The sequence below is a fragment of the Mustela lutreola genome, chromosome 9, assembly GCF_030435805.1.
Source record: "Mustela lutreola isolate mMusLut2 chromosome 9, mMusLut2.pri, whole genome shotgun sequence".
Lineage (NCBI taxonomy): Eukaryota > Metazoa > Chordata > Mammalia > Carnivora > Mustelidae > Mustela > Mustela lutreola.
The window spans coordinates 138,032,670-138,046,288 of record NC_081298.1 but is presented as its reverse complement, the minus strand read 5'-3'; the positions used below and the strand labels follow the sequence as shown (position 1 = coordinate 138,046,288).

At 50.0% G+C, this 13,619-nt stretch overlaps 1 protein-coding gene across 3 annotated transcripts in view; it reads left to right on the top strand.

The window, feature by feature from the left end:
- Window positions 1-13,619, top strand: part of LPIN1 (lipin 1) — a 126,120-nt gene that overhangs the window by 71,541 nt on the left and 40,960 nt on the right. For 2 of the 3 annotated variants that reach the window (XM_059132615.1, XM_059132616.1), the window contains 5 exons: window positions 3,022-3,222; window positions 4,062-4,157; window positions 7,272-7,579; window positions 9,562-9,687; window positions 11,964-12,068. In XM_059132615.1, coding sequence (XP_058988598.1) covers window positions 3,022-3,222; window positions 4,062-4,157; window positions 7,272-7,579; window positions 9,562-9,687; window positions 11,964-12,068 — 836 coding nt within the window. The remainder of the gene's footprint in view (window positions 1-3,021; window positions 3,223-4,061; window positions 4,158-7,271; window positions 7,580-9,561; window positions 9,688-11,963; window positions 12,069-13,619) is intronic. The other variant, XM_059132617.1, reaches the window with a different exon arrangement.

Here is a 13,619-nt window from a genome sequence, read left to right as displayed (position 1 = left end):
GAGCCTCGCTGCAGGAGACGGTCACCTGTCACTCAGGGACCAGTGTGGCCCACAGCTGAGGGTCGCGAAGCAGGAGGGGGGCTGTGGAACCAAAACAGAGGTGGCTTCGGGCCCAGCCTGTGCCCTTGCACTTTTGCTTGTCCTTTAGTTCACTGGTGTGAAAGGCCTCGTACCTACAGTGTTGTGACAATCAAGGAGCACAAGGTCACGAGGAAGGAATCTACAAAAATATTGTTCCTACCGCCGTGCTTTGCCGCAGGGTTAGAGGCTGACCCCTGTCGGTAAGCACCGGAGGTTAAGATCTACGTTGAACATTGATGTGACAATTTTTTTTTTTCTTGTAAAATGATTCTCTGTTAGAAGTGTCAGGGTTCCTGGCGCCTGGCAGACTCAGACAGTAGGACACACCATGCTTGATGTTGGGGTCGTGAGTTCAAGCCCCACATTGGGCATAAAGCTTTCCAAAAAAAAAAAATCACAAAAACCCCAAACACAAAAAAGGAATATCAGGGTCATAGGAATCCTTTTTTGTGTTGTTCTTCTTTTCGGAACTGTCTCCTGTCCCGGTTTGCCTGAATTAGTTAGCTTGCTCACAGATGCGGAAGTTGCGTGATTTTCTGATCTTGCCTTCCTGTGACTTGCGTTGGTGGTGGGAGAAAGAGCGCCAGGCGCAAGTCTGTCCAAGGGCGACTGGCCCGGGCGCATCTGTGCTGGTGTTCACGGAGGGTCTGCTTGTCGCTCGTCCCAGGGAGATGGGTCCACCAATCCACGGAGGGTCATTTAAGATTGTAAAATGAGCCATGAGGGCTTTCTTGGGTTCTTTGTAGGTTTTGTCATTGCTTTTAGGGCTCTGGCCGCTTCTAATTTAGCCTTGAATCAGCGGTTCATGTTTGGGCATGGTGTGCAGGGCTCGTGACCAACCACCTGGAAGCCTCAGTTTTCTTATTTGTGAAGTGGGGATGCTAACTCACTGCTGCTTATGTCACAGGGGTTGAGGTGAGGCTGATGAAAAGTAGTTTTCGGTTTTTTAACTGACAAGTCTTGATCGTCGGCCTCAAGGACAACCTGGCTTCGCCAAGTGACAGGAAAACCACACGGCGAAATAGAGACACATCCAAGCGAGAAAGTGCACAGAACCAAACTGTGCCGATAGGTCAGGGACAGTGTGCACAGCAAGGAGGTGGCCGCTGGGATTGTTGTAAGGGACCCGCGGTGAGTGGGGTCAGCAGGGTCCCTCGCGCCCCCATGTTGGGTAGCTGGTGACCTTGAAGAGTCAGGGCGTGATGGTTGGGAGAGAGGGTGAGGTCTTGGGATCCAGCGACTGGAAGTCACAGCGTGCAGACCTTTCATGCTCAAGACGGTGGACCTCAGGAGGCCACCGAAGTGTTAAGTGCACCGAGAGGAGAGGGGAGCAGCTTTGCCTGGGCCAACCTGTGGGGTCAGCTAAACTGGGCTGGCAAGGAGGCAGCCCCAAGCGAGCTGCACCCTGAGGCAGTCACCCCGAGTGAGGGCAGACACTTCTGAGGACAGGCACCTCCCAAGGCAGGTCGCCTGAGCACTGGTCCCTTGAAGACACATCCCCTGAGGATAGGCTCCTCCTAGGGCAGGAGGTCCAGTGAGGCAGAGCAAGGAGGAGCGAGTGGCAGAGGAAGCCTGCAGGGTTGACCCTTCTGGGCTGTGGGCCACTCTGAGGTGTCCGAGTCTCATTGCGGCACGTGACAGGGCCAGACCATGGAGCCAGAGAGTGGGGTCTTCCGGGGTGGACAGTGGAGCAGGGAAGGATGGTCACCAAGGCGGTCGTGTGGGCTGGAGCTGTGGAAAGAGGGCCAGAGAGTGGCGCCAGCTCACTGGGTCCTCTGGCCCCAAGCATCTCTCCAGCTGTCTCTCCACCTCCCTCTTTCTGCCTCCTCGCGGGCTGGCGTCTTCTCATCGGCACCATCGCCAACAGCCACTGCGTAGTCTTCCGGCTGTCTTTCCCTTCTTGCCGGTCTGTACGCTTTTGCCGCAAGGCATTTTTGAGCTCATGGGTCAAATCATCATTTTGTTGTTCCCGAGTCTGCAGTGGCTTCACGTTGCTCCTTAGAAACGTCCGGGCCTCCCAACGTGGCGCGAACTCCATCCTTCCCTGCTTGTCCGTGGCAGGCACAGCCCCCAGCCGGGCTCCTGGGCACCATCCCCGCGGCGTCTGCCCCCTCCTCGCCCGCTGCAGCCCCTTCCATGTGCTGTCCGCCTCCCTCGGCTGTGGCCCCTCCTGTCGGCTTAGAACAGACGCAGCCCCACGGACGTGGACTTCACTTCCCCGTGTTTTACTTCTGTCTCCTTCACGAGCCTGCGAGTCCCGTCAGAGGCCAGGGATGCCGTCTTACTGATCTCGGCGTGGCCAGTACCAGGCTGGGTGGAGAGTAGATGCCGGATGTTTGCTGACTGGCCCTTGGTTGTGTAGCTGGACAGACACACGGTTAGCCGGACAGACACATGGAAGCAGAGCCCGTGTTTCCCCTGGAGCCACCGTGGGGCAGAATCTGATTAGGCAGACCGAGACCAGGATGGAAATTGTTCCAGATAAGACTCAGTTTTTCTCCTTCTCAAGTGGAACTACCCATTTTTTTTCCAGTTACTGTTTTTGAATGCCGACTCTATTTGGCATGGTGGGGGCTAGAGCCCAAGAGGTATAAAGTGTGTCTCTTTTCTCATGAGTCTTCAGATTTAGCTGTAAAACCTGCACGCGACGACAGAGCAGGGCACGGCTGAGCAGGGGCCGGGGCCGCGGAGGGGAAGAGCCCAGCGCCCTCCGGGATGAGGCTTCCTGGCGTCGACAGGGTGGGGGTTGGTGGGCTGGCTGACGGGGGTGGAGTAGACGGGTGGTGGGGGTGGACGTCGTGGAGCCCATCCCATGGAACAGTAGGGTCTGAACGAGGTGTGGCCGTCGAGCGAGTGTGACGACGGCAAGTTCATCAGGACTGGCTCCGGACAGACGGCCTTCCTGGAATTAACCGACGGTGGGTCTGTCTCTCTTTCTAGACTCAAACCATGAATTACGTGGGGCAGCTGGCAGGCCAGGTGTTCGTCACCGTGAAGGAACTCTACAAGGGGCTGAATCCTGCCACCCTGTCGGGATGCATCGATATCATCGTTGTCCGCCAGCCCAACGGGAGCCTCCAGTGCTCGCCCTTCCACGTGCGCTTTGGGAAGATGGGGGTCCTGCGCTCCCGAGAGAAAGTGGTGAGAGCATAGGACCCAGTGGCCTGGGGGGCCAGGCTCTCTCTCTAAAACCTAAAATCATCGTGTTTCTGCCTTTGAAGATTTTATTTATTTATCTGACACAGAGAGAGAGGTCACAGTAGGCAGAGCAGCAGGCAGAGATAGAGGGGGAAGCAGGCTCCCCGCTGAGCCAAAGTCAGATGCTTTGCTAACTGAGCCCCTCAGACGCCCCTCATGTTTCTGTCTTTGGACAGAGCTTTAGGCCTCCGGAGCTGTGGCTTCACCCTGGGAAGGACTGGTCACTGAATTGATAAGTACTAACTCGAATTGTGTTAAATTATTCCAAGACATGGGGCAAAAATCAGCTAGTTATTAAGCTTGTGATTTGTGTGAGTCAGACATTCAGACCAAGGGCGGCAGGGCTTGTTTGTCTCTGCCCGTTGCCCTCTGGAGCCTCGGCCAGAAGACCTGTCCAAAGATGCTGTCCCTCGCTGGCCTGGGGTCTCCTGGCTGGGCTGTCACCTGAGGCTCGTGGCCATGACGCCTACACATGGCACGTCCGTGTGGCCTGAGTAGCTCCACAACATAGCTGCTGGATGCGGGGTGACCCTCTCCAGGGGAAAGGAGCCGGGGGCCCCCGTGTCCTGACCTGGGTGCAGACGTTCCAGGAGCCGGTCCTGCACGGGGCACCTCTGCACGGGGTCGGCGCTGGGGCAGGTAGACGCCGTTTCTGATGGCTTGCCTGACTGAGACGGGGAACTGTGCCATCGTTTGGGGCGTTTGTGGGTAAAGGAGATGTGTACAAAGGCAGGGCACCCCCTCGAGGTTTCCTGTTTGAGTCAAGCGTGTTTTTCCTTCAGGTTGACATAGAAATCAACGGGGAGTCCGTGGATTTGCACATGAAATTGGGAGATAACGGAGAAGCATTTTTTGTTCAAGAGACCGATAATGATCAGGTAAGGAGACCGGCGGCCACTGGGACTTCCTAGTTTTGAGTTTTGAGCGATGCTTCTCTAGAGGGCCCAGCGGAAGTTTGTGTGGAGAAGTGACACTGGTGCGGGGCCGTGTAGACCGTCGCAGCAGAGAAGCGTGGCTGCTGACCTGTACCGGGGATCTGGAAGCCCCACGGGGTGGGTGCGAGCCGTGTCCGAGACCCTGCCGTCCTGGCCTGCTTCCTCGTGCTGTCTCTGAGGAGACGGGAACCGGATCACGCCGAGCTGTCGTCCAAAACACCCAGGTTACTCTGGCATGTCAGGTCTCAGAGGGCTGAACGTTCTAATTTTTGTGTAGTGTGTAACCACATCACTTTCATTTTTTGTAATTTAAAACAATTTTAACAGCTCTACTAAGATACAGTTTGTGTACTGTACGCTTTCTCTGTTGCAAATGTACAGTTTGGGGGTTTTCAGGTTTCTCCAAAGAGATGTCGCACGGTCAATTTTAGGACATTTTCATCGGCCCAAGAAGAAACCCTGTGCCCTATAGCTGTCGCTTCCCTGTATCCCCAAGCCCCCGCCCCGTCACCTTCCTGTGCCCTCAGCAACCTCTCCTTCACTTTCTGTTTCTCTCAATTTCCCTGTTCCGAGCTTCCCCACAAACGCAGTCCCAAGTGTGTTGTCATCGCGCCTGGCTCCCTTCCCTTCTCATGAAGCTTTCGGGGCTCGCCCGTCCCGTCGCCGGGCTCCGGGCTTCATCCCTCTGTGGGGCTGCATCATCGCCCATGGTGTCCGCGCACCACACTGGTTTGCCCTTTTGTGGGCTCGTGGACATCTGGGTCGTGTCCACCTTTTGGCTGTCAGGAAGGATGCCGCTGTGAGCGTTCCTGCGCAAGTTTTTGCGTGGACAAATGGCTTTGTTTCTCTTGGGTCCGCACCCAGGAGCAGAAGCTCCCCGTCACATGCTAGCGGTGTGTTCCATGTTCGAGGAACGGCCGCTCCATTTGACGTGCCCACAAGCAGGGCATTGGCTTCGCGCTTGTCCACATTCTCATGGCCACCTGCCCTGGACTGCGGGTCTAGCTGTCCTCGGGGCGAGCAGGGACGTCTCACTGGGGCGCTGCCATGCGTCTCCCTGATGACTGGTGAGCCGAGCATCTTTTCACAGGCTGGCTGGCCGTTTGTATTTGTTCTTTGGAGAAAAATCTGTTCAGATCTTTTTGTGATGGGTTTTTGTCTTTTTATGATTAGTTTGTCATGGATGTCTTTGCTTGCTTGATGATATTCCTTGAAACATAAAACTTTTACATTTTGATGAAATCCAGTTTTTTTTTTTTTTTTTTAATCCTTTTGTGGCTTCTGCCCTTGGCATTCTGCCGAAGAATCCTTTGCCAAATCCAAGGTCATGAAGATTTATCCCGATGTTTTCTTCTTAGAGAAATCGCTTTTTCACTCTTAACTTCTTCGAGAAAATATGGAAGGGATGCTGTGTTGGGATTCCTCAAGAAAATCCACTTAGACTAGTTCTTTTACAGGAAGATAGCGTGATGCCAAAGGAACAGCTAAAAAGCTACAGGGTCAAAAGAATGCACATGGTTTCAGTTTCAGAATAAAATGGTCCCAGGCTCCTCCTCTTTTTGGTCTCCTCAAAGGTGTGATGTAACGGGAGGACCAGCATCCTCGGCCTGTGCCCCCGACTTCTGTAATTATGTCCTGTCCGCAGGGCCGGCTCTGAGAGTCACTCATTTGTAATTATTAATTCTTGCCATCTCAGATGGATGCTTGCCTTCCAAATTTCTGTTGTCCCTTAGCTTGGACAGATTTTACACTGTGGGAGTTGAAGAAGCGTTTTGGGCCAGGCTTCCATGGAAGCTGCAGGGGCTGGAGCCTACTCTGCTGGCCTGAAGGGTGCCTGGGGGCGGGGCGGGGCTTCGGGGGGCGGGGCTGGGTATGTTCTGCCCCTTAGGGATGGCCCTGGCTACCCTGGAAGGCTGCTGCAAGTTGGAGAAGCCTGTGTTCCTCATCACCTGAGTGCCCCAGGATCCAGGCCCCCTCTGCCTATGGAGCTTTGCCCCTTCCCTGCCCATGTGGAGACCTTTCTTTGCTTTTAACCTCGTGTCGGCACTGTCGGCCTTTCTTCTGGGTTTGGCCCATTGAGCAGCTGGTCGAGATGACCTCTCACCTCCCAGCCCAAGGCTTGGTCTCAGATGTTCTCTGCACACCTGTAGCACCTCGAGTGTTCTCGAACCTGCTGTAAGGGGTTAGCAGGGGGGTTCTGTTTCTCTCTTCTCCTTTGTATATGTTCTTTCCTTCTTGTTACCAAGTGTCTCCAAATAAATAAACCAATAATAAAAATGATTAATAATAATTATTACCTATAATTATGAACTGTAATTATTAATATAAATAGTAATAATAATAATAAAATGATTGTTATAGTTTTTAGATGATTATTATACCTTATTAAACAACTTATATGGTAAATCATTATTAAACAACTTAAATGGACCTGCCATGTATTTTTTCCTTTAGTTTTTAAGAGGAGAGTCGGTATCGAATTGACTAACGGCCGAATACCTGGATGGCTCTGGTGTAGGCAGGCACTTGGGGTGGGGGGTGTCAGCTGTATTTTTGTTTTTAATTACTATCATCTTAATTCAGTGCATATTAAAAAATGTATACACATTCTCTCTTTTACATGCAAACATGTGCAGGCACGTACACATACCCACACACGCCACCATATACACTCACCCCCTTCCCCTGCACTGAAATGCAAAGTTGAGCCCAGTTCCCAGGTAATGTGATGATTCAAAGCTCATTTTTCTCTCTTTACTGTGGATACTTCAAACACTTTGGGTGCCCTGAAATCACTCATTACCTCGCTTTGCTATAATTACAAAAATGTGGGACTCGATACAAAATGCCGTAGAGTGCATTGCTGATTCGTGGTTGGCTATCCGGATCTGGCGCTGCCTCCAGCCCGCGGTGGCCATGACCGCTGGTCCCGCCGCCCCACATAGCCCTCCCCGAGGGCGCTCGCTCTCCTGAAGGAACACTGGCCAGCCTTTGGCACCCCTTGCCCCTTAAACCCAAATTAATAAGGCTCTTTGAAGTCTTTCTTCTGCCCTTCAGGAGGTGATCCCCACGTACCTGGCCACCTCCCCCATCCTGTCGGAGGGGGCCTCGCGCATGGAGAGTCAGCTGAAGAGGAACTCTGTAGACAGGATCAGAAGCCTGGACCCCAGCACGTCCGCCCAGGCCTTGCCTCCCAGTGAGGCCGCTTCGAGCAGCTCTTTAGTGAAGAAGAGAAGGAAACGGAGGAGAAAGTCTCAGCTGGACACCCTGAAAAGAGACGACAACACGAACACGTCTGAGGACGAGGACATGTTTCCCATAGAGATGAGCTCGGATGACCAGGCTGACCCCCTGGACAGTAGCAGGTAAACGTGCGTGAAAGCTGGGGCCTGTGTGGGGTCAGGCGCGTTTGTTCTCTGAGATGATTCTCACAACTTGTTTTTCGCCCCAGTATTCCTTATTCTTTTTTTTCTTTTTTTAAAGATTTTATTTATTTATTAGAGAGAGAGAGAGGGCAAGCGTGAGCAGGGGGAGGGGCAGGAAGGGAGGGAGGGGGAGAAGCAGGCTCCCTGCTGAGCAGGGCCTGACCCCGGGGGTCCATCCCAGGACCCTGGGACGTGACCTGAGCTGAAGGTAAAGGCTTACCGATTGAGCCCCCCAGGTGCCCAGTGTTCCTTATTCTTATGTGAATGCATCTTAGACTGAGTGTTAGAACTCTGTGGCCCCAACCTCAAGGGGCAGAAACATCTGAGCTGGCTTACAGCTACAAGGTGGTCGGTCCTCGTCTGGCCGCCTCAGCATCTAGGACGGAACCGAGGGACAGAGAAGCAAGCAAACGAATACTTCATGCACGAAACCCTGTTTCAGAGCCTGCTTGCTCTTATTTGGGCCCTGACTGAAGTCCCGGCCTTTGGGGTGATGTGTGGCTGGGGACTAATCTGTGACAGCTTTCAGGTTATAAGGATGTGCAGAATGTGACCAGTTGTCTCTCCAAGCAGACTTTTCCTTTCCAGTTCTGACTAGGCTTGAGGTTTCATGGGTCATCTTTGCTTTTACCTGGGTGGTGAAATTCGGTTTCTGTGTATTACTATTTTAGTGAAAATGGCCAATTTTAAGACAAAACTCATTTGTAAAGTATATTTGATATTTCAGATCTTTATGTAATTCAGTTTTTTTTTTTTTTTTTTAATGGGGGTGTTGTTGAGGGAGAGAGAGACTGTCAGGCAGACTTCCTGCTGAGTGCAGAGCCTGACGCAGGGCTCAATCTCACGGCCCTGAGATCACGACTTGAGCCGAAATCAAGAGTAGGAAACTTCACTGACTGAGCCACTCAGGCGCCCCTAAAATTCAGTATAATTTTTGATAGTTATTTTGTATCTTGCTAATATGAAAAAGGGATCAGGAACATCAGGACTGTCCCTCTGCTTCATTATTCAGATTAGGACTTCTTTCCCCCCTCTGGCTAAAAATATAGGCAAACTGGTGGTGACACGTTTCCTCACTATAGCCTCTAATCTGCTGTAGGCTCAGAAACTAGTGGTTGGGCTTATTATAGTTGTAGTCCCTGCATGGCTTTTAGTTCCAGAACTTAGTGAGGGATATTTCAGGGAACATCAGAAGTACGGACCGACAGCCTCTGTGTGACTGCAAGAGGTAATTATATTTTTGTTATTAGTGCACTCTACCTGAAACAAGGTAGCTTTGCAGTCGTTTTGTCATTATTAGAGTCATTTGGTTTATATCATTTATTTGTTCTGCTAGGTGAAGGATTGTCTGTGTGTGGTCATTCACTTGGCAGCCTCCTGTGACAGCAAGACTTTTCAGCCTCCTGGGTCCGTTTCGGGGCCGCGGTGTAACATGACCAGCAGGGTCACCTTTACACACGTCTGTCAGCCCAGAGACTTGAATAGAGTCTTTTTTTTTTTTTTTTTAAAGATTTTATTTATTTGATAGAGATTACAAATAGGCAGAGAGTCAGAGAGAAACAGGCCCCCTGCTGAGCAGAGAGCCCGATGTGGGGCTCGATCCCAGGACCCTGAGATCATGACTTGAGCCGAGGCAGAGGCTTAACCCACTGAGCCACCCAGGCGCCCCGAATGCAGTCGTTTTAATGAGCTTTATAATCCAACCAAAGCACAAACACATTGACGCGTGCCTGTGTGTCATGCTTTCCCTCCTTACTGCCTCCAGTATGCCTGGGTGGGTCAGAAAGAGATGGTGTTCATTGACAAAGAACTTAGCTAATCAAGGTAAAAGGGAAACTTGCCTTCATTATGAATCTGTCGCACATAATCACTAATAATTCTTTGACTTTAGTCTTTTTCTTCTTTTTTTTTTTCCCCTCCAGAACTCTTCCTAATGATATACCTGTATTCCAAGAAGATGTTTCTAAGGAAAGCCCTTCCCCAATCATGACTTACCCTCAGTCAGCATCGTACCCTAATTCTGATAGAGAGTGGTCACCCAGTGCCAGGTGAGTTGCTGGGGGACGTGTCTAATAATAGTGAAATATAAGTAAAAAGTGAAAAAATGCGGGTTAGAGTAGGAGGTATAGATTCGGATTGAAAAAGGACACGTGCAGACCATAAACTTCTGATGTCATAATCAAGCTGTAAATCTGGCTCTTCACTCCCCGCAGGTGACCTTGAAAGAAAAGCCTCTCCAGTTCCTTAGTGCTGATTGTCAGCAGGAGAAAACAGGTGGCTGATCCTTTCTTGACACTTAGCCCTCCAGTACGATTCCAGAGCCACCAAGATGGTTCTGAGCTGTTAGAATGACGCCTTCTCCCTGTGCTTAACCCCTTCTGCTGAAACCAGGAATATTTCCCTGAAAAAAACTCTGACGATGCCCTAGAGTTGGGGTAGAAACTTGGAGAATCAGACCTGCTCAGGCTGTGGATTGCCATCCCAAAGACCCAGGGACAGGTAGTCAGTGAGACCTCTGAGAATATGTGAGCCCTTCTCAGAAGAACCAGGGAGGGGGCAGATCTAAACCGGGTGTCCTCAGCAGGGGCTGTATCACCCCCATTAGGGCAAAAATTGGCTCTTGGGCAGCAGAGAGTTCTTAGGTATTATAATGGCTTGTGGCTCCCATGGGGCCTCACACGTAAGCAAATACGGAGTCCATCTGTGGTATTAAAGGGTCACAGTGGAGGGAGGACCATGACAGGGAAAAAGCCTCAGCTGTCTGGGGGTATGCGAACAATGGAAAGAAGTTGAGAAACCCCGATCTTAGTGACAGGGACATCCTTGGATTCTTCGTCTTCTTTTTTTTTTTTTTTTTTTTTAAGATTTTATTTATTTGAGAGAGAGAAAGAACAATGAGCAGTGGGGAGGGGCAGAGCAAAAGAGGGGGAAGCAGACTCCCCACTGAGCTGGAGCCCGATGTGGGGCTCGATCCCAGAACCTTGGGATCATGACCAGAGCCAAAGGCAGATGCTTAACCCACTGAGCTTGCCCAGGTGCCCCAGGCTTGGATCATTCTTATTCCTTACGTTGTAGATGTACTTGTGGTTTGTAGTGGAAGTGTGGGAACCCTGCTGCAAAGGCTCCCTGCCGAAAGCCAGAGTCCTCCCAACAGCCCTGCTTCATTCCAGTTCCACCAGAGCGATCTCGTCAGTGGAACAGCACAGTGAGCAGGACGTGCTGGAGTCCGGGTCCCAGAGAACTAGATCAGTCCCGAGCCTGGGTCCAGGACAGCCGGTGTCGGTCTGCCCCAGTGGGGCTAGAGGCCTGCGGGGTGTCCTCGTGGAGGTCTGTCTGCAGACCTAGCCCGTGCTGTAGAAACAGAACGCTAGCTACCCAGGATGTTTACAGTTTCCAGCAGCCATCGTTAGAGGGTGAAAAGAAACTGAGAAAGTTACCTTTGATGATTGAGTTCCTTTGACCCAGCATGTCCAAAATTCCATCAAGTCGTTTCCACGAAGTTCTTAATGAGATTTTCACATTCTTGTTTTTATACTAAGTCTTTGAGATCATTGTGAATTCACATGGAAAGACCACCTTGGTGTGGACGTGTCACACTTCATGTGCTTGATAGTCATGTGCAGCTGGTGGCTGTCATATGGACAGTGCAGATATTAGACCTTCCTGGAACCTCTCTCATCATCTCCCGAGGTCTGTGGAAATGCACCCTAAGGAGGGAAAAAGATGGCATTTTAGGAAGAAAATTAGGTAGGATGGTTAGAAACCACTGTTAGGTTGGAAAATCTGTTCAGACACTCTACCTTAATTTTGAGTTTCAAATAAATGTTTAAAAAGCAACCGTGGGTATGTTCTCCCGTCTTCCATGATTTGCCTTATGAATCCAGAAGAGCGGCCATGTCAGATCCTGCAGGTCTGACTGCTGTCATATGCAACGACAAATTAGGATAAATAGATACATTTCCATACTTGGAAGTACGTCTTTTCTTTGAAGAGACAACTGGCAGCAGAAATGATCAACTCTTTGGAGACTGCAGTTTGATTAAGCACTAAATTCTGACCAGAGAATAACAATCTTTTACGGCCATATGGATGAAATAGAAAGTGAAATGAGTCTTTTGGCAGTTTCCTGTTCTTGTGTTCAAAAAATTCATGTTGATTTCTGAGTGATTTCAACAGAGTCATTTCTGCTGTTGTCAGATGCCTAAGTATGTTCATTTTCTCGCAAATGTTATTGTGGAGAGGAGTCAAATAATTTATATGAAGTTTAATTGAATTGACCTGTGATTTTTCTTTCTCTTAATGTGTATCACGTGGTGTCCGGTAGCCCGATAGATTGCCAAAGGACTGCCCCCCGCCTGGCAGTTGCAGCCGAGGGAGGCCTTTCTAGCTCTTGCCCTCCACAGTCTTCCCACTTCCATGCTTCGGAAAGGTAGAGGGGCTTTTTCCCCACTTGGATGTCTTCGATAATCAAAATTGTGATCTAACCCGTACAAGCCTGTTTACCATTGACCAAATTACTTACGCAGACAATGCATAGACTGCGTAAATGAAACTTTTGATCCCTTACAAATCTACTTGACTAACCAAATTACTTATGAAGAAAATACATAGAGATGGTTTTTTTTTCCCTTTGATTAAGCATTTGTAGATTATTAGATTTTTTTCCATGACTAAATTGGATTCTCTGGAAATTATGGCTAAGCATATAGTTCTTCCAAATTTTATGGAGTGCTTTGCAAATCAGAACAATGAAATAAAAATCGGTAATATGATTTTTGCTTTGTGTCTAAGGGTTGTTCAACATACAAGTTTATAAGATCTTTTGTGTAAGGGGAGTTATTATAACTCTTTAAGTTGCTGATTAGACTGTCTGAATAATGGAATCCTATTTCCAAGGCATTTCTAGAATGGAATTTTGGAAAGTAGCATAGGTTTAGGATCATAGGTTTGTATTTTCCTCAGATGCCATGGTCTGAGGTTCTTGCCTCCATTCCTTCCATGGTGTCCACACTCCGAGCTGCGTGGTGGACCTATATGGTTTCTAAATGTTAACAAATGAAGCTCTGACTGACTTCTACACGAGAAATGTTTTCCTTTTTGATGAAAGAATCAAGTCTCAGGATATGCTTCGTTTGGAAAGTTTCATGTACAGAGGAAAGGCCATTTTGAAAGGAGGAAAACTAAGCTGTGAACAGTTAGAACTCACTTGCCCAAGCGGGACTGGCAAAATCCTCAAAACTGTTCTGTGGTTAATAAATGCATTATTTACGAAAGCCAATCACAGATCTTGTAAGCTTATTTTTTTGAACAACCCTTGACCTTAAAAGACTAAGATTTGATAATGGGAAATCTTGGACCCACCATCTTCCTTGTGAATCACACCCAGAACTGGGAGCCTTTCCCCGACTCACCTTCTGTCAGCCTGAATTCCACAAACCGTGCGCGGGTATTTGTGTGCAGGATCCTTCTGAGGGAGGCTGGTGTTGCCGCCATTTATGGTGGTGGCCGGCCGGGCACCGGAGGTGGCGCTCCTAGCTCAGGGCTCGCTTCTCTGTGGATGAGTTTGCAAACCTGAATACCTCTGTGGAGACCTAGGGCTTGTGGGGTTGGCCAGGGGTCGGAATAGCAGGAATTCTGGAGTTGGCACCACAAGACACTCGTGTTCAGCATTTGCCTTCTTCTAGGGCAGGGGCTGGCTAAGGACGGCCGGTGGGCCAGCCGTGGCCCCCCCATCCGTCCTCGTGGTTCTGTGGGACTGCGGCTCACTCACGTATCGTCAAGGGCCGCTTTTGTGCAGCTGCGACAGAATTGTGCGCTCTGACAAAGGTTGCGTGACTCACAAAACTTGACGAAGTTCGCTGACCCCCCGGCTCTAGAGCAAGCTCTGTCTAAAGGGCTCTGCTGACTTCAGTGCAGGGGGTACAACCATTCCTTGTTCCACAAAACATCACTCGTGTTTTATGTGGTGAAATAGAACAGC